This window comes from Sapajus apella, unplaced genomic scaffold (assembly GCF_009761245.1).
Source record: "Sapajus apella isolate SASKATOON/1434 unplaced genomic scaffold, GSC_monkey_1.0 scaffold107, whole genome shotgun sequence".
Classification (NCBI taxonomy): domain Eukaryota; kingdom Metazoa; phylum Chordata; class Mammalia; order Primates; family Cebidae; genus Sapajus; species Sapajus apella.
The window spans coordinates 95,897-122,145 of NW_022437047.1; the positions used below are offsets into that span (position 1 = coordinate 95,897).

General features: G+C 38.9%; 1 protein-coding gene across 2 annotated transcripts in view; it reads right to left on the reverse strand.

The window, feature by feature from the left end:
* The window catches only part of LOC116537140 (calcium-activated potassium channel subunit alpha-1-like), a 529,994-nt gene that overhangs the window by 82,337 nt on the left and 421,408 nt on the right, over positions 1-26,249 (reverse strand). Inside the window, exon 4 of one of the 2 annotated variants that reach the window (XM_032259168.1) lies at positions 7,326-7,349. The exons of the other annotated variant lie outside the window; for it this stretch is intronic. Coding sequence (XP_032115059.1) covers positions 7,326-7,349 — 24 coding nt within the window. The remainder of the gene's footprint in view (positions 1-7,325; positions 7,350-26,249) is intronic. 2 annotated transcript variants of the gene reach the window in all.

Genomic DNA, 26,249 nt, shown 5'->3' on the forward strand with positions numbered 1-26,249 from the left:
TCTCCAGATGGAGTACAACCTTCTTGGAGAAGAGGAGGAAGCATAAGACACAGAGTCTGCTCTCTACACAGCCTTACCTGGAGCTCATGCAAAAGTGATGGGGGTTGACTGATTTATGAAGGAGGTCAAACTGCCCTAGAAAAAAACTCATGTGTCTGTTGGGTGGTCTAGGAAAATGCAGAGGAAGCAGATGTATTCAATCTGTATCTAACCCCAACTCTGCTCTGTTTAGACTGTCATGTGGGACACTAATAACCCCTAGAAGTCCACTTTGGGACCCTGTGTGGGGCAGTGGCATCACGAAGACTGATCCCATTGGCTGAGGGGAAGTTCTTCTGCTTATAGAGGAATAACTCCTAGTTACCTGTCTGATTAATGATGAATGACCCTCCAAGTGGCCCAATTTTCTCTCACCCTCTCCTATTCTAGGAGAATGAGGATGAAGATAATAAAAGCTAATAATACTTAGATACTCTGAACTCCTTTAATTATTAACTAGATGATTAATAAGCCTTGCATCCCATTAGATCCAATCAAAATAAATAAAAAAAGATGGCATCATGTAGAGATGGATTTGATGGAACCTATCTATAACCAAGAAGGAGTAGGTCTATGTGATCTGGAGTTTTCCTGGCTACGTCTAGATATACTGGTAAACTAAGTGCCTCAGTTTTCCTGCCTACAGAACTGGAATAAAAACATCTAGCCAGCCAGAATATTATGAGACACACTAATTTTAAAAGAGAGGCAAGTCTTTACAATGTACTTTAAACTAGAAACTGATATTATTATTCACAAAATGTAAGATCTCAGAAAAATATTTTGCAAGCTAATAACGATAATGAATTTAGTGTGAATGACAAAATGTTAATTCATCATTGAGAAAGCAATAATATTTATATAGAACATTTTCTCCTGAACTGGACAGCACCCCAGGATTTCCATGATCCTGACTGGATCCAAGCTGAAAGCCTTGTATTCTTTTGTTTTTCTGCACGCTACTATTTTAATTATCTTGTCAGAGCTCTGTACCTAAGAGTTAATCTTTCTAATATTGATTCTTCTCATGTTTACACTGGATGGGGCATATATTCAACAAGTTGAATAGTTTTAGTTTTACCAAACAGAATAAAGCCTCTTAACTTTATCCCAGAACATCATGGAGTAGTTATCTTCTAAGATGTGGTTACCTTTGATGGGTCAGTGTGTGGTCAATCATTAATCGATAGTAATAATAACAACATCAAAATAGGCCCCGCTTTTTTATCTTAAAACATTTTTCTTAGACCTTGAAATGGTTCTAATTTAAATAGAAAACAGTTTTTGTTACTCTACTACAGTACTGATCGACTGATCCCATGCCAGCTGGTTATTAAACTGGCTTTATTGGGAAGTCATCAGTTATAGGTTTGTATCAAGAGGACTATGAATCCTTTGGTGGCAGCAGTCTTCTAATTATAGCTCTGCTCAGTTGAAGAGATGTGATCCAATAGCCACAAACATATGCATTCCATGTTGAAATGAACTGGTGCATACCAGGAAGTAGTATAAAAACCCTCTCAACTCTTTAGAATCCTTAGATGCTCTGTATTCTTGAGCTTTGTAATATGGAAAATCCTGAAACAATGTTAGCAGTTGACTTCAGAGCAGTTGTAAGGCTCAGGACGTCTACCTGAGTAATTATTCCTAAGAATAAAACATTCTTCTAGGAGACAAAGAAAATGACATAGATTGCTGGCAGAGAGAGTGGAATAGGTTAATTCCTTACAAATTTCTCAATAAAACACATACAGATCATTTGTTTTCATGAAACTCAGGTTGTAAGAACCCTGTTGCTTTCTTATGAAACTCTTAAATTTTACCTAATAAGATTTCAGTATCATATCTGGACTAAGAATCTCCTTTCCTATCTTCATTACATATTTTTTATCCAAAATGGATAAAATGGATACAGATAGGCATATGAAGAGCAGAATATGGGCATTACAAGTTGACCTCAAAAGTGGTTGACAGCTAGGTACTTTTAGAATTCAACGGAAGAGTTAAAGTTCCAGCTCTATCATTGACTGGCTATAGGATCTTAAGCAAATAATTTGACGCCTTCAAACCTTTGTTTTCTATTCTGTAAACTGGGGATAAGGTTACAAATTCCCAGGGCTGTTCTCAGAATGAATCAGATGACTCAGCACTTAAAAGTGATAGTAATTTTTTAAACTAAGGTAATAACAATAGTGATAATAGTAACCGTTTGTAGAAAATGCCCCCCAAAAGGCAATCATCCAACTGAACAAAAACTGATAGGATAAATTATTTCTATTCTTTTCATCTATTTTTTCATTTGTATCTGCTTTATTGCCTCTTTATCTGGTGTTGCATTGCAATCCAAATGCCCAGCAGGCTGTGCATTCAGCTATTGTGAGGTTTCACAAACACCTAGTATAATTCTATAGAGTATTAAAGAAGAAATAGTGAAAATTATATTTCCATGAAGGTGGCCACATAGCCTCATAAATGCTAAATAATTAACCAAGATTTCTTGACAGAGAAAGCCATGAGTCACTTTAATGAGTGGCCACAGGAGTTTGTGTATTCTCCTTTTCCTGGTCTTTTGCAGAGATGAGAGCTTTCCTTGTCTGGTTGACTTAGCACAGATCTACATAAGAGGCAGAGATCTGAACCAGTCATATGTCTTATAAATGTCTCTTGTAAGTTTCCTTCTGTAAGAGCATGTACTTTTTCACTATTAAACTCTTGGAATGATATTCAAGACAACCTACTGACTAACGCTTATTTTCTCCAGCTTATCTGCAGACTACAATTATTTCAATCACAGTTGTTCCAGAGTAGAATTAATGTTCATATTTGCCAGCAAATTTTATGTAATAAATCAGAGTTAAGCTACTACGTAAAACAGAGTCTTGCCAAACAAGCATTGCTTGATTTTAGTTTTCACTAAACTGAGGAATTATGACTGACCAATGCTATTCACTCATTCTCCTACCTCCACTGATTCTAGCCAACCCTTTTTAGGAAACTCTTATCTATCTAGAAGAGGAATGAGATGGGGTAGATGATTCAAATAGCACTAAATGCATATGCACTAATGCACATAAACCAGAAGACAGAGTGAAAGTTCTTTGAAGACTGGGTCAATGAGTCATGTATAGGTATAGAGTGGTTCATGTGGGTGGGCACCCAGGCAACATGTACACACACAAACATCCTCAGTCTCCCAGCACAAATATGTGCTCTCCACCCAACCCCAGCTCCACCCTGGGACCATCCGCAAAACAGGACAGCATAGATGAGGTGATTAGAAATGGGGGAGAGGAAGAAGTAGAGAAGTCCCAGATCTGAATGGAGAGCTGAGAAACTAGACACAAAGCCTGGCATGGGGAATGGAACCACTGACCCCTGGATCCATGCTCCTCTCACACCTACAGGAATTTAGACCTAGGGAAGCAAGAATAGACTATTCACGTGATCACTACCTTCTGCTTTTTGGGCCTGTTTTCCTGGATGTTAAGTATTGCTACCTATGTACTAGGAGGCTGATAAATGATCGTCTATAACCAGGGATAGCCAACAACCCCTAGTCATTGGGAAATAATGGCCTGGTGCCCACATTTCTGAAGGAGAGAGCATCCTAGAGAAAGTAGCTCTGGGTACAGTTTCAAGGCACTTCATATCAAGGCTTCCCAAATAAGAAGCCCTCATAATTGTACAGGGGATGGCAGAGGCTCCTAAGAGAATGAAAGAGCTCTCTATTTGCCAAAGGCTGGCCAATCAGGGCATGGTTGGGCAGATAAGTTGGTACTCACATAGCATAACAGACTTTCAAATCACTGTGGGACTCCTTTGGGCTATTGCCAGATGCAGACTTCAAAATTCCCTCTGAGCCTTCTCCAGATGTTTGCCTTGGACTCTCTGGGCCTCCCCTGGTCATCTAACCAGTTCCCAACTTAGCTTATGCCTTATACGCCCTTCTCTTGCCCTCCTTCCTGGCTTTGACACAGTCCTAACATACTGGATGGCATGACCCTGGCAATGCCACCTTGCTACAGGTCTACCTGCAAGCATTTGGAGTAGAGAAGCTAAAACTATTGAATCCACAGCTACCACCAGCCTGTCCTGGGTTCCGGACTGGCAATATAATCAAATGGGGATAATGAGATGCCTGAGATGTATCTCTTTCTTATTCTGAACCTTAGTATTTCAGCCAGTAGCCTGAGAAGTCTATTACAGTTCCAACTCTTATACCTCTCGGCCACATCTGCACTCAAGCAGAATGGCACACAAGCCCCTCGGCAGGGCACTCAAGGTCTATACTAACAGAGTACCAATGCTGAAGACCTGCTTATACTGAATGGAGGAAGCCTGAGAACATCTGGGAAAAAAATAATTATGTAAAAAAAAAATTGCTCCATTTATCTGCTGCTTCACTTTGACGAACAGAAAACAATGTCACATAACATATATAGCCACCAGAAGGACACCAGCTTGTTTAAAGTTACACATGAATTTATATGTGATGCTGAAGGATAATTATAATAGCTTAGTTTCTAACATCTTGAAGTTTTGTTGCTGTTGTTACTGTTGAGGATTTTTTTTTTTAAGAAGACACAGGGAAAGACTTGGTACAAGTCTTTCTGACATCTGGCATAGAAAAAAATTATACGTTTATTGCACAAGGAAATAAAATAGCTGTGTCTTAGCTCTGTCTTTGGCTGACAGCTAAGGCCTGGAAGTTTTGTAAGTTTTCCTATTTAGGAGTTTTGTTGAGAGCCTAGCAGCCTCACAGCCAAAACGGAGCGTCTGAGATGTTGCTGATTAGAAGTCATGGGTCTGCTGAGTACAAGGCTGGAGTCACTCCTTAGGAATGTCATAAGCGACCTGGGCAGTAGAAACCAACACCACCATGGAAAATCAGACATGATGAGTTACCTTTAAAACAAACTGTCATCATTAATGGGGGAAATGGCAATGACTTATTAACCCCTCTGATTATACAATCATATCTTCAAGTATGTACACTTTTCACTTCCTTCTTAACAACTTCATGAAAGTAATGTCTCATCTCCTGGAACATTTCTTTTCCTTTATTTTTTTCTTTCACTCTTTCTTCTGGTTAACACTGAAAATCATTTATTTATCAAAATCAGGTTTCTCCTGCTCATGTTTCAGAAATAATAAATAGCTGGCTGAGTGTGGTGGTTCATGCCTGTAATCCCAGCGCTTTGGGAGGCCAAGGCAGGTGGATCACTTTGGGTCAGGAGTTCGAGACCAGCCTGGCCAACATGGTGAAACCCCATCTCTACTGAAAATACAAAAATTACCTGGGAGTGGTGGCGAACACCTGTAGTCCCAGATATTCAGGAGGCTGAAGCAGGAAACTCGTTTGAACCCAGTAGGTAGAGGTTGCAGTCAGCCAAGATTGCATTACTACACTCCAGCCTTGGCAACAGAGTGAGACTCTGTGTCAAACAAAGAAAATAAATAATAAATAGCTATTTCCACCATATCAATGGCATCCACTAGACTCGTGGATCTGGAAAGAAATATGATGAATTACATGCTCAGTGGAGTGAAGTATCTTTCTCCTCACTTCTTCCTACAGGTCCTTCTTCTAATTTTATTGTTATGTCTTCGAACTTCTCTAGAGATGTTTTTCCTATGATTGTAAAAACAGCTCTGTGAGAGACCTAGGATGCCCCCAGGAAACTGATTTCTTAGGATTTTCTCTTCTGTCTCCGTGAATGGATCTCTGTGTCCCCACTTTCTTTTGGGCTTCAGAAATCCTTTCATTTTATGAGAAATCACTGTGTTTTTCTGGGAAAGAGGATTCTTCTCTACTGAAGAATCTCACAAAAGAGAATCAGATGTTTCCTTTGCCAAGCCTCCAGATGAAAACGTTCATAAAGTGAGACTATTTCAACATGCTGGGCAGAATCGCCTGCCTGCACAGGTCTGTACTTTAATTCCATTTAAGCTCTTTTCAGAAAGGGAAATGGTCCCATTCAAAGGATCTTTTTACTGGTTACCAAAAGAACATGTTAGGAAATTCTAAGCAAAGTCCATTTCAATAGAATACACGGGATATGTTTAATAGAATAGGGAAAAAAGGGAATGTGGGAAGAGCTTCAATCTGCTAAGCCCTCAGATAGCAGAAAATCAGAATTCATGAAGGAGGCGTACAAACGAGACAAGAAGCATTCAGCTTTGTTTCATTCCAACTGCTTAGTGCCTAGTCTTGGGCTAAGGGGTGCTGACAAGCTAGTATCATCAAGAATTCTCTAGCAACTGTTATTCCCACCCTAGGATTATCAGAGCTTGGAATGCCTCACCTTTCACTTTTCTCAGTTTACAACCAAGGCATGTCTAAAATGTAAAGTATGTATTTGAAATGACAAAAGAAAAAATCCAGTGAGAAAACAGATCCTGACAATTGTGTTTTATAAAAGTCATTCTGAGAATACAACAAAGAAGTATACAAGTTTAAAAATAATAAGGAAAAGAAAGCACTTTTAAAGTAAGTCATTAGACAGCCCTAAGGCAAAAAATATATTCCAAGGACAGAAAATGATCACAATTTACTAATCAATGATGTTGAATGCAGTGCCAACATGCTTTAACAAGTGCAATATTTCTTTATGGTAGTATTGTCTTACATCTTTTAAAGTTGAATTAATGGTTTTCCTAAACACAATATACTATGAGAAAGATCAATAATTGCATTTCCTGAGGCATTTAGCCCAAGAGGTCTTTTTAAAAGGTGTATCTATTTAGTTAGATATTGATTAGATCTAAGCAAAATCAGACCAGGTAACATTCAGAAAGACATGAAAGGGTATCATCATCCTAGTCACTTGGTGCACACCCGTGTGGAGTCGGGAACGCATAGGACTGATGGTCAGGTAGGTTGTTACTCGGAAAACTGGCCCTACCTTCTAATTCTTTGTCATTAGCCTTTGCTCAGCATAAACCTAAAAACGGGAGATTTATTTCTCTCTTTCTCAATGTTCTAGTCTTGAATTTTCAAGGGACAGAGTGGCCTTTGTGGTATCACAGCAAACTGAGGGCCCACAGGGATGCTCCAGGAGAAGTCTCAGGCCCAGTGCTTCAGTGTATTGGAATGCTCGCCACTTTAATTCATGCATGCGTCCAGTGCTCACCACATTCAGGGACATCAGGGGAAGCACGTCGACATGCGTGGGCAGTGCAGGAAAAGAATCTGGTTAACCTGGAGGCGACAACCACAAGGGTGAGGTTGCATCATGCAATGAAAACCACAGCTTGGCCTTAGCTGCCATGCAGAAAGGACCTACATCAAAGAGTCTGCAGTGCGGCTCCTAGGTAAGAGTCGACATGAGAGAGGTGGGTTACTTCAGCAATGAGAGACACGGGCAGAAAAATGTTCAAACCACTCTAAACAGAACACTGTACAGAGCGCTGGCATTACACGCGAGAAGAGGCAGCTTTGGGGACGAGGAGGGGCGAGACAGAGGGAAGGTGAGGACAGAACTGGCCATTACTCAATGAAATGGCTTCTCTGGCCATCCTTTTATATGCATGTATTTTTAGAATGTATTTCACTTCAACAAATAACCTCATGAGAGTTTTTAACATCAACCGTAATTATTAAGATGTTTTGAAAATTCAGGAGAAGCAAGGCATCAGTTACATAAAGATACACACCATGGTTTCTTGTAGTTACAGTTCATTATAGAAGCAGAGCTGAAGCTGGTCAGATAAATAAGAGACAGTTAAATGGCAACATCCTTAACACTTTGGTTACAGAGCTCATGATGACTCTCAAGGTGTAACATAGTGTTGAAGGAACCCAACAGTCATGAAAGCTTGGGTGGTGCAAGGGTAGGGATTCTATGCATCTACACCCCTGAAAGCCATTTATAACCCTGAAGTTAACCCCACACTCTGAAGTGGGGCCATCTTTTCTTCATCTCAGCATGCATGACAGGTGAACAGTGAGTTCACCCCATACATACTGACCATTTAGCGGAACCCTAGTTACAGGTAAGATTCCCAGAGGTATTCTTATCAAAATCAATTCATCAGCAAAAAGCATGTATATGTGATATATATATTTCTTAACGTTTTTCATAAAGGAGTAAAAATATTGCTTTAAATTCAGTAGGGATTCATCAAGCTTCGCTCTAATGTCAAGGCTACACTGAATATCTGAAAACTACTTTTTGTAAACTCCCTGCTTCATATAAGGCCTGTTACCATTTTTCTTGCCTCTTCTGCCTTTTGAAACCTCTAGTACATTAACACAACTCAAAAAATGGTATGATCTAGTCCTAACTCACAACTCCTGCCTCTTCGTTCTGATAGGGGAAGGGCAAGTCTCATGCTCATAAATTACTCCTTCTAAAATGTTCTCCAGGAACTCAGCCTTCTGATTCCCTGTGTGTATGTTGGAAGCCTTGATAAGGAACTTAGGTCCAGTGTGAATGAGCAGTTCACTACCTCCACCTTCTACGCTCAGTGAGAGCAGAACACCCAGTGAAACTTGAGCACCACGCGGAACACGCAGATGAATGCAGGTAGAAGCAAAACACAGGATTCCTCCAGACACTATCTTCCTCATTCCTTGAGATGCAGCTGTTTCCTCCTGATCACAATTTTTTCCCTCTTCTAGATTAAAAACTCAAAGGCTAAGTTGAATGACATCTTTTCAAAAGGATTATCTTTTTGAACAAAAACATAATAGTCTGTACATTCATTCAACAAATGTCTGTGAGATTTTTTTCTTTGGTGACAGGCACTATGCTGCTTTTGGAGACATATAATTCAATAAAACATGATTCTTGCTCTTGAGTAGTTTTCCATTTAGCAGAGAAGTCTATCCAGATTTTAATTTCTGGCAGCAGATATGCAAGGGCAGCTTGTTTAAAAATTCTACTGACTACCTTGTATGACCATGGACAAGATACTTAATCGTGCTGTGCCTCAGTGTCCTCATTTATAAAATGCAAATAATACCTACCTCCTGAGGTTGTTGAGAGACATAAATGAGTTAGTAAACATGAACTGCTTTGTTAGTGGCCAGCATATGGTAGATGCTAAGTCAGTGGTAGCTATTATGATCACTAGTGCTCAAATACAAGTAAGAAGCAAAGGGCTCTGGAAGCAGAAGATCGCCTCTGCCTAACTTTTGCAGTAGTCCTTGAGTGAGGAGTGGAAACTTATCAGGGTGAGAAGGCAGGGGAAGGGATGGAAGCAGAGGGCTAAGCTTGGGCAGAGAGACAGAAGCACAGAGAATGCAGTGCATTCTGGGAGTGGAAGGACACCTCATATAGAACCTAAGTAGATTGTAAGATTGGCAAGCAATGAGGCCCAGACAGGAGACCGTGAAGCATCTGTGTGCCCTGGAAGTATGTCTGGTTTTTACCCTACAGGAAATAGGGAGCTGATAGAAGTTCCATTTATTTTTTATTTTTATTTATTTATTTTGTGAGTCAGAGCCTCACTCTGTCACCCAGGCTGGAGTGCAGTGGTGCAACCTTGGCTCTCTGCAACCTCTGCCTCTCAGGTTCAAGCAATTCTCCTTTCTCAGCCTCCCAAGTAGCTGAGATTATAGGCACATGCCATCATGCCCAGCTAATTTTTGTATTTTTGGTAGAGATGGGGGTTTGACCATGTTGGCAAGGCTGGTCTTGAACTCCTAACCTCAGGTGATCTGCCTGCCTTGGCCTCTCAAAATGCTGGGATTACAGGTGTAAGCCACCACACCCAGCCTGATAGACATAGTATGCACCTAAAGTAAAATAAATAAACTTTAAAAAAAAAAAAAAGAAATTTAAATGCTGGAGAGTGGTACCGTTATCTTGTTTTGTAGCAAGTTAATTCTGGGGACAATACAGAGAAGGAATTGGAAGCAGAAGGATGTCAGTTAGTCAAATTAAATCCCCAAGGAAAAAAGTAACCTATGCACATACTAAGATGATCATCATTGTTGCCATATAATTACAGTATCTTAATTTCCTGTTAAATGCCCCTTCTTCAGGGCCTGCTACTGTCAGAGTTCTTTAGGAAGAGGGGATTAGACCCACAGTATCGCTGAAGTAATTTCCTAAACCACATGGTTCTCTCTCCTACCACAGCCCCCATGTCTATTGCAGGAATCTGTGTCACAAAGAAATGACAGCACATGTCTCTTTATCTTTTGAAAAAAACCCACCCTAGTAAGAAGCTGTTCTTTCTGCTATTTGGAGAGCAGTCTCTAAATTATAGTCAGATTCTACATAAAATGAACATATTTCAGTACCTCAAATAGGGGTACCTGGACATATTAGACACATGCCAACAATTACAAATTATAGATAACAAATTATATACATGTGATCACACCTAGGCACATAGAAAAATTATGGTGAACATTTCTACTGCATCCACTATTACTTACCTAAAGAACTTGGTTAGTCATACCATCAAGCCATCATACTTAACTGCCTTTTAAGTGTCCATCCAACCCTGTGCACAGTTAGGATTTCATGAGCATGTTGGACTGGTGTTCTCTAACAGAATTCTGACCTTTAGATTTAGATGTCCTTAGTTTCCAGAGGGTTGCCTGAAAATATGAATTCCAGGAGGGTGAGGCTTTCTTTTGGCAGGAGTTGACCAGAGGAAATATGCCATTTCAGATAATGTGCTTTCTCTTTAAAAAGTGATCAAGTGTGTTTCATGCTCACTTAGCTCAATTTTAACTGTGGTGGGAGCTCTGTACGCTACGTTGGTAAATCAGAAACAGCAAAGTTCTGTCTGTACGCTGCTCTGACCATGTGGTCATACTTGTTTGGTGGATTTCCACTTGTTTCAAGACCATTCTAGTTTGGAGTTTCCATGAAGTCAGGCCAAGTGTACAAATGCTAACATGAGGAAAATGAACCCTCTACACATGGACTTACGGAGGAGACAATACGCTAAACTCAGAAAAGGAGCATAGGCTGAGATTCCCTAAGGTGATAGCCACCTTGCTGCTTAGCAGACACTCAAGGAGATGCTGCAGGCAGCGATCGCTCAGAAGGAAGGCATGCTGAAGAAGGACCTCATTTCAAAGAAGAGTAGAACAGCTCTAAGTGCTGCGATTACAGGCATGAGGCACCGCAACCAGCCTGAAATTAGTATTATTTTAAAGTTCATGCATGTGACCTTATTAAAATGTTGGTGTTTATTTTTAAGTTGTTTCTTTTTCTTTTTAAAATTCAGTTTCTCACAAGAGATTTTCATTGTGCTGATGGAAGAGCTGTGTACACTGAGTGGAGAGGTAATAAAACAAATCTACGTGGGATAAAATGTCTTCGATCCTTACAGGAAAAAAAAAAAAAAAAGAAAAGAAACAACCAAAATGTGCTTGTAAAAACTGGCAAAACGTCTGTACTTGAGTTTGCAGCAATGTGCCAATGTCAATATCCTGGTTTTGACAATATACTGTGGCTATGTAGCATATAGCATTATCACGGGGAAAGCTTGGGAAGGATACAGAAACTCAGTCCTGTTTTTGCACCTTCTTGTGAATCTTAAACTATTTTAAAATAAAGTTCTCATTAAAAAAAAATCAGTTATTCTCCTGTTTGGTTTTACTGTAGCCAGATGTCAGGCTGGTGATCTATTTCTAGTGATATGAGCCTCTAAATATCCACAGACTGGTTTCTTTAACAAACATTTACTCAGCACCTGTTATAGGAATAATACTGTGTTCAATTCCAAAAGATATAAAAGAGGGATAAGAAACCACAGTGATACAAATCAATATCAACTATCTTACTTCCTTTCTCAAAGGAGAGAGCTAATTGAGGCAAAGACATCATTTACCTACTGCACAAACTCTCAGAGACAATCCTCCAAGATAATCAGCTGTCAATAAATGTGGGTCGTTAATGTAATAAGCAAGCTTCTAGAATTAACCCACAGTAATCTCTTCAGGTAAGCAGATGTCAGGTAACAAGCTGTGCTGAATAATGCGACTGAACTGATAATGACTCTCTTCCTTCACATACAGTTGGTGCAAGCTAAGCCATCCTTTTCCTTAGTTCTTCAGTCCCTCCCTTTCCCTTCCCAGAACTCAGTGCTCACCACACTGAGGAGCCAATAACTGATACCTGCTAAAGAAGGTACAAGGTGACAAGGTGACACTAAGAGCTACTTAGATTTTAAGAAACAACTGAAAAGGCTTTAAGAATGAATGTCTAATTGTGGAACTTCAGGTACATTGCAAGTTAGCGGAGGAGATGTTTTGGAGTATAGGAGTATTTACAGCACCCTCAAACTCACCCAAGGATGGCCATCTACTACTCTCTCTTACTAAAATAAGTTGTCATGGGCAATTATATTGGAAGTAAAGTCAAGGCCAAAATGAGGCAGTAAGGATGGATCCTTAGAATGCCAAAGACTTTGCAAGGAACATATCAACAGTTTTTATCATTCTGAGAAGCTGCCTCTAACAGGAACAAAAGGAAAACAGAGAAATGTGCAAAGAATAAAATCTCCTGGAATTCAAGCCTCAGCAAATGAACAACCAGGAAGAGCCAATTCAATCCTTCCTGAAATAGAAGATGTGTCACTGCTGTTAACCTGACACCATCATTACCTGCAGGTGGCTTGGGCTTTTAAGAAGTCTGGAAGTCCCACCTTTTTCCTGCTGTTTAAAGGATAAACAACTAGGACAGCTCGATCTGGGAATGAATGAATTTTTCAAAGCATTCCCCAAAAAGCTGGGAAACTCCTACTATGAAGAAGAGTTTTATCCTAATTACAATAATTTTTAAAGAAGTTGTGTAACAGTGGAAGACAGAAGACTCCCAGAAATATTTGACATCTGTAAGAATAAACAGCAGCTAAGAATGAATGGGCTACTGCATTCACTCCTCTGTTTTACACCTATACTGTTCCCTTGCAAGCTCTTACTCATCCACCTTTGAACACTCAATTCACTGGCTGCCTCCTCCAGAAAGCCTTCCCTGATCCTCCTCCCGCCCAGAGGTAACTGAGTCTTTATCTAGGCTTTTCTTCCTGGGTGCTTCTTTTGTGGTACTCATCACTCATGAAGTGGTAATTTATTTGTTTGTGTATCTGTCTCTCTTCCCTGCTAGACTGTGAGCTCCTGAGGGAGAGCCTTGATGTTTTGCATCTGGGTTCCCACCATCACAGTACCTGCAAAATAGGCCCTCAAAACATCTTTAAGGAAGAGGAGAAAAATAAGTGAATGGAGGGAGGAAACAGAAAAACCTGGAGGAAACTGACTGTAATTCAACAGTACCGAGATACTAGGGAAGTCCCATCTCCCAACATCGTTTCAAATGTCCCAATTATCCTGTACCAAATTCAGAATTTAAATTAAACCAGGCATGGTGGCTCAGGCCTGTAATCCCAGTAATTTGAGAGGTGGAGGAGGGCGGATCACTTGAGGTCAGGAATTTGAGACCACCCTGGCCATCATGGTGAAACCCTATCTCTACTAAAATACAAAAATTAGCTGGGCGTGGTGGCAGGCACCTGTAATCCCAGCTACTTGGGAGGCTGAGGCAGGAGAATCGCTCAAACCCAGGAGGCAGAAGTTGCAGTGAGCAGAGATCGCGCCACTGTACTCCAGCCTGGGGGTTGGAGTAGAGTGACCCCCCTCTCAAAAAAAAAAAAAAAAAACTTAAATTACATGACAATTATGTCAGTTACACTATTACTACAATCCCTAGAGGACGAAGTGCATTCAAAGGACTGAGTTATGGACTCCTCTCTTGTTCCAGAAGAGTTTCAGGTTATCTCAACTCATGTGCAAAAAGAATGGGAATGACCTTGGAGGTGACAAGATTCGCCACTCAGCAAAGCCATTTGACCTTATTAGCCATGAGAGATCCAAGCCCTGAGAATGCTGTGAGAGAGTTAAAATTCCACAGGTGAGTCTCCCTGAGGGCATTCAACTACTGTGTCTTTAAGTATCACAAAACTAAATGCCTAAAACGAACTCAGAAGTCATTCCTCTAAAACTAATAAACGAACTCAGAAGTCATTCCTCTAAAACTAATGAGTATGTATTTTCTCCTTCTATGACGGTTATCTTCTATACCTGAGAAGCCAAGATGGAAATGAAATTGCCCCTATAAATGTTATACAATTAATCAGGGAAGAAGAAAGGGAAAATAGAAAACAAACAAGCAAACAAAGAAACCAAGCTTGCAACACCTTCAGCATTAATCATGAGGTTAGCTCACTCTGACCTGTTTCCTCAGCGTGGTTTGGTGCCCATTGTCCTAGAATCATGTAGACCCTGTTACAAGATGTTCCCCTTAAATGTTCTATAGATAACAATTTGAACATTACAAGTTCTCCCTTTGAGATAGTCTTTCAGGTCCTGCATACCAGTGAAACCACTATGTCGATCGATCTGAACGAAGGACCCCACTGATGACCCCAAGAAGGTCTGAGGAAAACCACAAGAAGCTGACTCACCAGAGAACACAATTTCCACATCCTGATGATTTCATCCCCCTCCCCTGATCAGTCAACAACCCTAATTTTCCAGCCCATCACCCTCCACGATCCTCTTAAAAACTATAGCCCAGAACTCCTCAGAAAGATGAATTTGAGGCTCTCCTCCCATATCGTCGCTGGGTGCCCTGAGATTGTTAAACTCTTTCTCTGCTACAAACCTGCTGCCTCAGAGTAATGGATCTGTAACTATGCAGTGGGCATGTGAACTTGTTGGTTCTTTGTCCGAAATAATACATAGAGATGACTGAAGCCCCAATTCCTTCTTCTCTCTTTTCTTCAAATGATAGATATTTTGAGCTCTGTCTCACAAAGCTGGACCCAAACTTGACACAAAGCATACTAGGAGTAAAGCTAAAAATCTAGAGGTGTGTGCATATCAGATGGGAGGAAGTCAGCTCAAGTTTCTCTTGCTCATCCATTTCTCCAGGAAGTTAACCCAAGGAATCAGGTGTCCAAGCAACAATGGAAAGAGACGAATTAAAATGTCCACATAAGAACACATTGATGAAGAGGAGTGTGGGTGAGGATTTTAACCCAAAGGGTCTCCCTGGAGAGTAACTCATCTTACTGGATATAAACCACCGTACACTAATTTTTCAAGTAAAACTAAATATCTTTTAACCTTCAAAAAATACAGTAATTTTAATGCAGTCTTAGATTGATGAAGGTGGTTCTTACAGTTTTTACTCCATGCTGCACATATGATGAAGAATCCATTAGGGACTCCATCTCAACCAAGTATTTAAATCACTTAACATCGACTTTCCTTTGAATTTGTCCTCTCAAATTGGCATCAATTTTGATAACTTGCTCCCTAAATATAAAATCACTCTCCCTAAATATAAAATCATTTTTTAAAAAATCAGGATGATTTTTTAAAAGTCTATGAAATTATAAAAATTTTTAGAGTTATCTCTAGCTTCTGAAGTGACCATGCTCTGTGTAGGCAATTCTAAAAAGACTATTTGTAAATATGCAAGCTAATAGTATAGAAGCAAAGATATAAAACTATAATATTTGTTTTTTTATGAGCAACAGAAAAATGGAATTAATTAATGCACCACTGTTGCTCGAATGAATCTATGGACAACATGACATTACGGTGTGAACAGAACAAAATAAAATTATTGAGTGAGCCCATTTGCAAATGAGACCATTTCCCCATAAGGTGGGAAAACACGCATTTAATTTAAACCTTAAAAACAACCTCTTGTGCATACAAAACACTTTTTCTCAGTTAAAAAATTGTAAGTGCTAAGACTGTTAATACAGCATCACCATTGTTTGAAACTGAAAAAAAGGTTTAATTAATCTCATTGTGTCCTAACTCACTGCTAACTCAATAAAAGAGTTTGAAAAATTGTCGACCTGACATTGGGTTAATTGTTTTTCTATGTAGTAGAGATTTTTAAGAATTCATTGAGTGGAGTTTCGGAGTTTAAATGGGTTAACACAGGACAGGGCTTAGACAGTCACTGGCCCGGATTAAGGGCTCATTAAGTGTTACCTGTTGTTGTTAAATGTAAGGCCATGCACCAAGCTTCTGACTGCTCTTGGGGTGTGGTCTAACTGCAAACTGGACCTCTTTTGCCTCTATATAAGTTTCCTACCACCCGTATCGCTCTCTCCTTTCCCCGCTGAGCTCTAACCACACTCATCTTCTTTCTGTTCCTTCAACTCTCCAAGGTTTTGGCCATCTCCACTGGAATGCAAGGCCCATAGAAGCAGAAAACATGTGTCTTTTGTTCGTTGTTTCACCAAAGCCTACACTAGTGCCTGACACAGAGTAAGTACTCAATAAACTTTGCTAAACAAGTAAATAAATAAATGGAGAGCCAAAGGAAGGAGTAAAGGAAGAGAGGGAGGGAGGGAGGTCTTAGTTCAATCCCACTAAGATTAAGTCTATGGTCAATGCTAGTTTGCTAGTGCTTCCCTTATCAATCCATGCTTGTTACTGGCACATGTCTGCTCCCACTTCACTTCCTAGGCATACTTAGCTTTTTGTACTCACAAAAAGGATCTTCCTCTCTTGCATTCCAACACAAGGAGTCCTTGATAATTTAATGTTACATAATATTGCACCTGGAAAGCTGTTTGACATCTAATTTTTGACTTAACCACATACTTTTGTTTTCACTTAAAGGCAAAAGGAAACATTTCCTTGTCAATTTTTTTTCCTAGATTACGTGAAGAAGTAATTGATATTCTTGTCCCATGCTAATTCAAAGCTCTTCTTATTACATAAATTCAGTAGAGGGCTGTCCCTAAACAAACTTTAATTCCACATTTATAGTAATATTTACAATGACAAAATTGTTCTGCATTCTATAGATAATGGAATATAACACTTTGCATAATTTAGAGGTTAAGAAAATGGAGTCCGGATTCTGACCAAGGGTTCAGACGCTAGTTCCTGTTACTCGCCATGCGGACATTGAAACCTTCTGAGGCTCTCCTTCTTCATCAAGCACGTAAAGAAAATCACAATGCTACTAAGTAGAATAATAAGTTTATAAAAGGTTTATCATGGCACTTTGCACATAGTAAGTACTCAATAATTATAGAAACTGCTTGTAGGCCTAGAGAGAGCAAACTACAACTAAGGTCAGATTCTAGAATCCCCTAATGATAGCCAGGCAAGTCAATGCCTGACCTAGTAAACATCTGGTAGAGATCCGCTGATGAATGGCTGCTACTGGTGACTGGCTGTGTCACAGCCTTTTCCTTTACTCCTTGCTAATGTCTGTTCAGGTCGTGTGACCCTTCCTACACTAATGTCATGTATTTTGTAGAATCCCTTTCCTTGAGCCTGTGATAGCCAAAACTGCATGCATAACATAAATGCTTAATTAGGTAAATGCCTTTGTAAGATTCTGATGTTAGTTCCTGCTTACACCTTTCTACCTCACTACAATCCACTTTAATCTTTGCATTGGCATTTCTGTTTAGAAGAGCAAACCAGGAATGATGGCTCTGGGCTGGGAATCTGGAATACAGATGATAACTGTTCAGCAACTTCGCTTGCTTTGTGTAAACTGGCTACATTTCTTTTGCCCTCATTTGGAAAATAGCTTGATATCGCCACCTCTTCCATTTTATACATTCTCAGTGTCTTATAAGAAAAATAGAGAGTGGAATGCCATGCTGTTGCAAACCTGCTGATAAGCATCAACTTAAATTTATTTGTTCTGGTGGATTTTTATAGATTTGGGGCTGCAAACTTCCAGCTCGATCCCCTTTTCTTATTTCCTATTTCCCAGGATTTGTTTGCTCAAATGTCCAATGTAACGGTACTACTGTATTTTAGGGGCCACCTTCCACGGCTGTGGGTTGACCTCAACAGGTATAAACCCGCATCCAGAGCCAGGTGTGGTGGCGCATGCTTATAATCCAGGCTATTTGGGAAGCTGAGGTGGGAGCAATTACTTGAGCCCAGAAGTTGGAGACAGCTGGTCAGATTAACAAAAAAAAGAGAGAGAAGATCCAAATAAGTGCAATCAGAAATGACAATAATGACATTATAACTGATCCTGCAGAATTACAAAAGATTCTCAGAGACTATTATGAATACCTCTATGCACACAAATTAGAAAATCTAGAGGAAATGGAATAAATTCCTGGAAATACACAACCTCCAAAGATTGAATCAAGAAGAAGTGAAAACTTGAACAGGACAATAACAAGCTCTGAAATGGAATCAGTAATAATAATAATAAAAAAAAACCCCTACCAACCAAAAAAAAAAAAGGTAAGTTATGATCACACAATTCTAGCCTAGGCAACAGAACACAACCTTGTGTCTAAAAATAAATAATAAGTAAATAAAACATTTTAAACACCTGCATGCAGAAATGAAAGCCCATGATAGAAGAGCAAAAAAATCAAATGCAATCCTGGAGCTATGTAGAAACCAAAGGACAGATTAACAGGTCTAATTAAAGTTCTTTAGCATCTACTGTCTATCTTATGGGATTCCACAGACAAACATACAGTAGAAAAGCCCAAAATAAAATGGCTCTATTTTATATTTAAACTATATTTTTTCCTTATTTGTGTTATTGCAGTTATATAGATTATTAGTTTTCAACGCACAGTCAAGAGCTAACCAAGTACACTGATCCTCCAATGTGACCCTCAATAGCATCAAGACCTATTTTTATAGCAGTGTAAGTACATGCCCAACTATTATGTGTTCTTATGAAGTAATCCGCATCCTGTCAACTTCTGTAAGACCCTGGGGAAGATGCTGAGCAATGCTGGTGTTCTATGGTTATGCAGTACTTGGCCAAGCTCGGTGAGTACTTTCTCATATGTATGCTTAAATGGCACCTACAAATTATCTCTCTTTGGAAGAGTGCAAGTGTGGTATGCCCATTCTCCCAGATGTGTGCACATTCCCGCCTCCAGAGCTGTCTCTTTGCCTCTCCTCTCTAGAAGCTCTGAGTTAGTTTTTTCTCTAGGCACAGAAGCAGCTGAGTGAACTCTGTGCCTAAGGCAGCTGTCACTGTCCTTTTCCTACCTCTGGGAGTTATAAGAGAGAAAACCTATTCTCCAGAAAAGAACACCCTCTACAATGTCTTCATAGTTTTTTTTTTTTTTTAAAAAGGGGGGGGGGGCGCACCTGTGACACAGCCCCAAGTTTTTGAATTTTTATAGTCATCTCAGATCAAAACTACCCAATAACCTGAGATAATGCAAAAGAAAAACAATAGAGTATGGCATTTATTCATGTACCAAATTCTTGGTTTCTCACCAATTAATTTTTGGTCTCACACATTTTACTGGAATAGAACATGATAGAGTACCGGCTCTAAAGTTCTAGAATCAGATAACAAACTCAAAAGGGGTTTAGGAAACTAATCTAAGACAGAATCATAAGTCTGAACCTTCACATGGATTCTGTGCTCCATATTAAAATATATTGGATGATTTTTTTCATACAAAAGATCAGTGGAACCAAGAATTGGCTCTTCAAAAGAATATACACGAATGCTAGACAGCTGGCCAGATTAACAAAAAAAAGAGAGAAGATTCAAATAAGTGCAATCAGAAATGACAATAATGACATTATAACTGATCCTGCAGAATTACAAAAGATTCTCAGAGACTATTATGAATACCTCTATGCACACAAATTAGAAAATCTAGAGGAAATGGAATAAATTCCTGGAAACACACAACTTCCAAAGATTGAATCGAGAAGAAGTGAAAACTTGAACAGGCCAATAACAAGCTCTGAAATGGAATCAGTAATTTAAAAAAAAACAAAACAAACAAACAAAAAAAACCTATCAACCCTCCCCCCCACCAAAAAAAAAAAAGCCCTGGACCAAATGGATTCATAGCCAAATTCTACCAGATGTACAAGGAACTGGTACCAATCCTACTATGCCAAAAAGTTGAGGAGGAAGGGCTTCTCCCTAGTGCATTCTATGAAGCCAGCTTCATCTTTATACCAAAAGATGGCAGAGACACAACAAAAAAGGAAAGAAATTAGGCCAATATCCCTGATGAACATAGACGCAAAAATCCTCAACAAAATACTGGCAAATCATATCCAGCAGCCCATCAAAAAGTTAATTCACCACAATCAAGTAGGCTTTATCCCTGGGATGCAAGGTTGGTTCAGTATATGCAAATCAATAAATGTGATTCACCTTATAAACAGAATTAAAAACAAAAACACATGATCATCTCAACAGACTCAGAAAAAGATTTTGATTAAATCTAACATCTCTTCATGATAGAAAGTCTGAAAAGACTAAGCATTAAGGAAACATATATCAAAATAATAAGACCCATCTGTAACAAACGCACAATCAACATTATACTGAATAGACAAAGCTACAAGCATTCCCCTTGAGAACAGGAACAAAACGAAGACTCCCATTCTCATTACTCCTACTCAATATAGTACTGCAAGTCCCAGCCAGAGAAATCAGGCAAGAAATAGAATTAAAAGGCATTCAAATAGGAAAAGAAGAAGTCAAACTATCTCAACTATCTCTCTTCACTGACAATATTGTTCTTTTTTTTAAGAGTAAAATACTCTAGTATATTTACCATTGTAGTATTTTTTGTGGTAAAATATATATATATATAATTTTAAATAATATACTTTTTTTAATTGTACTTTGGGCCCTGGGGTACATGTGCACATCCTGCATCCTGCAGGATTGTTGCATAGGTACATACATACCATGGTGGTTTGCTGTCTCCATCCCCCACCCCCATCGCCCACATCAGGCATTTCTCCCAGTGTTAGGTGTAATCCTTTCCCATCCTCCCCAACCCCCTGCCCTCCCTCCCCTCCACCCCTGCACCTAGCCCAGTGAGTGTTGTTTTCTTTCCTGTGCCCGTGTTCTCATTGTTCATCACCCGCCTATGAGTGAAAACATGGAGTGTTTGGCTTTCTGTTCTTGTGTCAGTTTACTGAGAATGAAGTTTTCTAGATTCATCCATGTCTCTCCAGAGGACATGGACTCATCATTTTTTATGGCTTCACAGTATTTCATGGTGTATATGTGCCACATTTTCTTTGTCCAGTATATCATTGATGGGCTTTTGGGTTGGTTCCATATCTTTGCTATTGTAAACAGCAGCGCAACGAACATACATGTGCATGTGTCTTTATAATAGAACAATTTATAATCCTTTGGGTATATACCCAGTAATGGGATTGCTGGGTCAAATGGAATTTCTATTTCTAGATCCTCGAGGATTTACCACACTGTCTTCCATAATGACTGAACTAATTTACACTCCCACCAACAGTGTAAAAGTGTTCCCATTTCTCCACATCCTCTCCAGCATCTGTTGTCTCCAGATTTTTTAGTGATCACCATTCTAACTGGAGTAAGATGGTATCTCAATGTGGTTTTGATTTGCATTTCTCTAATGACCAACGATGATGAGCATTTTTTCATGTTTCTTGGCCACATATATGTGTTCTTTTGAAAAGTGTTCATATCCTTCACCCACTTTTGGATGGGTTTGTTTGTTTCTTTCTTGTAAATCTGCTTTAGTTCTTTGTAGATTCTAGATATTAGCCGTTTGTCAGATGGGTAGATTGCAAAAATTTTGCCCCATTCTGTTGGATGCTGGTTCACTCTAATGATTGTTTCTTTTGCTGTGCAGAAACTCTAAAGTTTAATTAGATCCCATTTGTCTATTTTGGCTTTTGTTGCCATTGCTTTTGGTGTTTTAGTCATGAAGTCCTTGCCTGTGCCTATGTCCTGAATGGTGTTGCCTAGGTTTTCTTCTAGGGTTTTTATAGTGTTAGTTCTTATGTTTAAATCTTAATCCATCTGGAGTTAGTGTAAAGTGTCAGGAAGGGGTCCAGTTTCAGCTTTTTGCACATGGCTAGCCAGTTTTCCCAACACCATTTATTAAACAGGGAATCCTTTCCCCATTGCTTGTTTTTGTCTGGTTTGTCAAAGATCACATGGTTGTAGATGTGTGGCGTTGTTTCTGAAGCCTCTCTTCTGTTCCATTGGTCTATATCTCTGTTTCGGTACCATGCTGTTTTGATTACTGTAGCCCTGTAGTATAGTTTGAAGTCTGTTAGAGCTAGAGAAGCAAGGTTAAAAAAAAAAAAAAAAAAAACTCAAAAGCAAACAGAAGACAAGAAATAACTAAGATCAGAGCAGAACTGAAGAAGATAGAGACACAAAAAAACCCTGAAAAAAATCAGTAAATCCAGGAGCTGGTTTTTTGAAAAGATCAACCAAATAGACAGAATGCTAGCTAGACTAATAAAAAAGAAAAGAGAGAAAAATCGAATAGATGCATTAAAAAATGATAAAGGGGAGATTACCACCGATTCCTCGGAAATACAAACTACCATCAGAGATTACTATAAACAGCTCTATGACCTTAAACCAGTAAATCTGGAAGAAATGGATAAATTCCTGGACACTTGCACACTCCCAGGACTAAGCCAGGAAGAAGTTGAAACCCTGAATAGACCAATGACAAGGTCTGAAGTCGAGGCAGCAATTAATAGCTTATCAATCAAAAAAAAGCCCAGGTCCAGACAGGTTCACAGCCGAATTCTACCAGTCATACAAAGAGGAGCTGGTTCCATTCCTGTTGAAACTATTCCAAACAATACAAAAAGAGGGAATCCTCCCTAACTCTTTCTATGAGACCAACATCATCCTGATACCAAAACCTGGCAAAGAAACAACTAAAGAAGAAAACTACAGGCCAATATCTATGATGACCATAGATACAAAAATCTTCAATAAAATACTGGCAAACTGAATCCAGCAGCACATCAAAAAGCTTATCCACCATGATCGAATAGGCTTCATCCTGGCGATGCAAGTCTGGTTCAAAATACACAAATCTATAAATGTAATCCACCACATAAACAGAACCAAAGACAAAAACCGCATGACTATCTCAAAAGATGCAGAGAAGGCCTTCAACAAAATTCAACAGCACTTTATGCTAAAAACTCTCAATAAACTACATATTGATGGAATGTATCTCAAAATAATAAAAGCTATTTATGACAAACCCACAGCCAATATCATACTGAATGGGCAAAAACTGGAAGCATTCCCTTTAAAAACTGGCCCTAGACAATGATGCCCTCTCTCACCGCTCCTATTCAATATAGTATTAGAAGTTCTAGCCAGAGCAATTAGGCAAGAAAAAGAAATAAAGGGCAATCAATTAGGAAAAGAAGATGTCAACTTGTCCCTATTTGCAGATGACATGATCATATATTTAGAAGACCCCATCATCTTAGCCCAAAACCTCCTCAAGCTGATAAGCAACTTCAGCAAAGTCTCAGGATACAAAATCAAAGTGCAGAAATCACAAGCATTCCTATACACCAACAACAGACAAACAGAGAGCCAAATCATGAGCAAACTCCCATTTACAATTGCTACAAACAGAATAAAATACCTAGGAATACAACTAACAAAGTGTGTAAAAGATCTCTTCAAGCACAGCTACAAACTACTGATCAAGGAAATAAGAGAGGATACAAATAGATGGAAAAACATTCCATGCTCATGGTTAGGGAAGAATCAATATTGTGAAAATGGCCATACTGCCCAAAGTAATTTATAGATTCAATCCTATCCCCATCAAGCTACCATTGACCTTCTTCACAGAACTGGAAAAACCACTTTAAACTTCATATGGAACCAAAAGAGAGCCTGCATAGCCAAGTCAATGATAATATTATTCTTTACTCAGAATACCCTAAAGACTCTTACAAAAGGCTACTATAGCTGTAAGCAAGGTTTCAGGATGCAAAATCAATGTACAAAAACCAGTAGCATTTCTACACACCAATAACATCCATAGTGAGAGTTAAATCAAGAACATAATCCCATTGACAATAGCCACAAAAAGAATAAAATAAAATAAAATACCTAGGAATACAGCTAAAAAAGGAAGTGAAAAAATCTCTAAAAGGAGAACTACAAAACACTGCTAAAAGAAGTCAGAGACAGCACAAATAAATCAAAAAACATTTCATGCTAATAGATAGGAAGACTAAATATTGTTAAAATGGTCATACTACCTAAAGCAACACTATTCCTGTCAAACTACCAATGCCATTCTCACAGAATTAGAAAAAACTATTCTAAAGTTCATATGACCCCAAAAGAGCCTGAGTAGCCAAAACAATTCTAAACAACAATAACAAAAAAAGCTGGAGACATCACACTACCTTGTGTAGTGTGTGTGTGTGTGTATGTGTGTGTGTGTGTGAGTGTGTGAGTTAAAATCCATTTAACTCACAATGGATTAAAGATGTAAATATAAGACCTCAAACTATAAAGTCCTGGAATAAAACCTAGGAAATACCCATCTCAACATCAGCCTTGGCAAATAATTTTTTACTAAGTCCTAAAAGCAACTGTAACAAAAACAAAACTTGACAAGTAGGACCTAATTAAACTAAAGTGCTTCTGCACAATAAAAGAAACTATCAACAAAGTAAAAAGACAACCTATAGAATGGGAGAAAATATTCACAAACTACTGCATCTGACAAAGGTCTAATAACCAGAATCTATAAGGAACTTTAAAAAATTGACAAGCAAAAAAGCAAATAATCCCACTAAAAAATGGACAAAAGACATGAACTGACACTTCTCAAAAATAGACATTCAAGTGGCTAACAAACATGAAAAACTGCTCATCATCACTAATCATCAGAGAAATGCAAATTTAAACCACAATGAGATGCCATCTCACACCAGTTATAAGGGCTTTTATTAGAAAGTCAAAAAACAATAGATACTGTCAAGGCTGCAGAAAAAGGGAATATTTATACCATGTTGGTGGGAATGTAAATTTGTTCAGCCAATGTGGAAAGCAGTTTGGAAATTTCTCGAAACACTTAAATCAGAGCCACCATTCAACCCAACAATCCCACTGCTGGGTATAAACTCAAAGGAAACTAGATCATTATACAAAAAAAAGACACAAGCACCTACAGGCTCACTGCCATGCTATTTCACAGTAGCAAAGACACTGAATCAACCTAGGTGCCCATCAATGTTAGACGGAATAAAGAAAATGTGGTATACAGACATCATGGAATACTATGCAGCCATAAAAAAGAGTGAAATCATGTCTTGTTTGCAACATGAATGGATCTAGAGACCATAATCCTAAGCAAATTAATACAGAAACAGAAAACCAAATACCACATGTTCTCACTTATAAGTTGGAGCCAGGCACTGAGTATACATAGACATAAACATGGGAACAATATATGCTATGGACTACTAGAGAGGAGAGGGAGGGGACCGTGGGTTGAGAAACTACCTATTCGGTACCATGCTCACTACCTGGGTGCAATCTAGTCACATAACAAACCTGCACATGTACCCCCTGTATCTAAAATAAAAGTTGAAATTAAAAAAATATATTTTTAAAAGTGGTAAATGTATGCTACTTTTAATTATGAAATACCAACTTGTTATGTTCTCTCTTTTCTCCCTCTCCTGCTCAGTGTCTCTTGCTCTTTTCTCTCTTGCTGTCTTCTCTTCCCCCTTCCTCATTAAGCTGTATGGTTAAGGAAATGAGAGCAATCTTTGCTTCAGGCACAGCCAAAAGGAATCAGTCCTCTTGAATTTGACATCTTCAATTCCTACTACCACACTTCGTCAGAGGGAAAAATGACAGGAAACTTCCAGACAAGATGATTCCCTGCCATTATCCTTAAAGATCTATCCAAATCACGTCATTCCTTTCACTTGCTAATTGGTTTCATAAGCCTTCTTCCTTCCCTTATATTTTCTATTCTTGATTTCGGGGCAATTGCCGACGTATGCATAGTTCTGGATTTTATTTTAAGTAATTTGTAGTTGACTATCGTTTATTTGTGCAATTGGTGTAATTAAATCTAATTACATAATTGGTGAAAGACTGAGTAATCACATAATTAGAATGTGCAATAATAACAGTTAAAATCCTATTGTTATGACGTGTAATGATACAATCATGGTGTGTAACATTCACAGGGTACTCAGCAAAGAGCAAAAACAGCTCTAACCCTGCCTGCATGAAGCACAGCTAAGGCTGGAGACCTGGAATGTAGCTTTCAGCACCTAGACTTGGACTTGCTAATCATCTTTATCCCCCTAATATAACCTTTATGCTCCACGGGAATCAAAGGCAGTAGGGGAGGCCTAAGGAAGGTCCTCATGAGGGCAGGAGAACCAATATCTCCAAGAACCAAATCACCAATACAACTAGCCC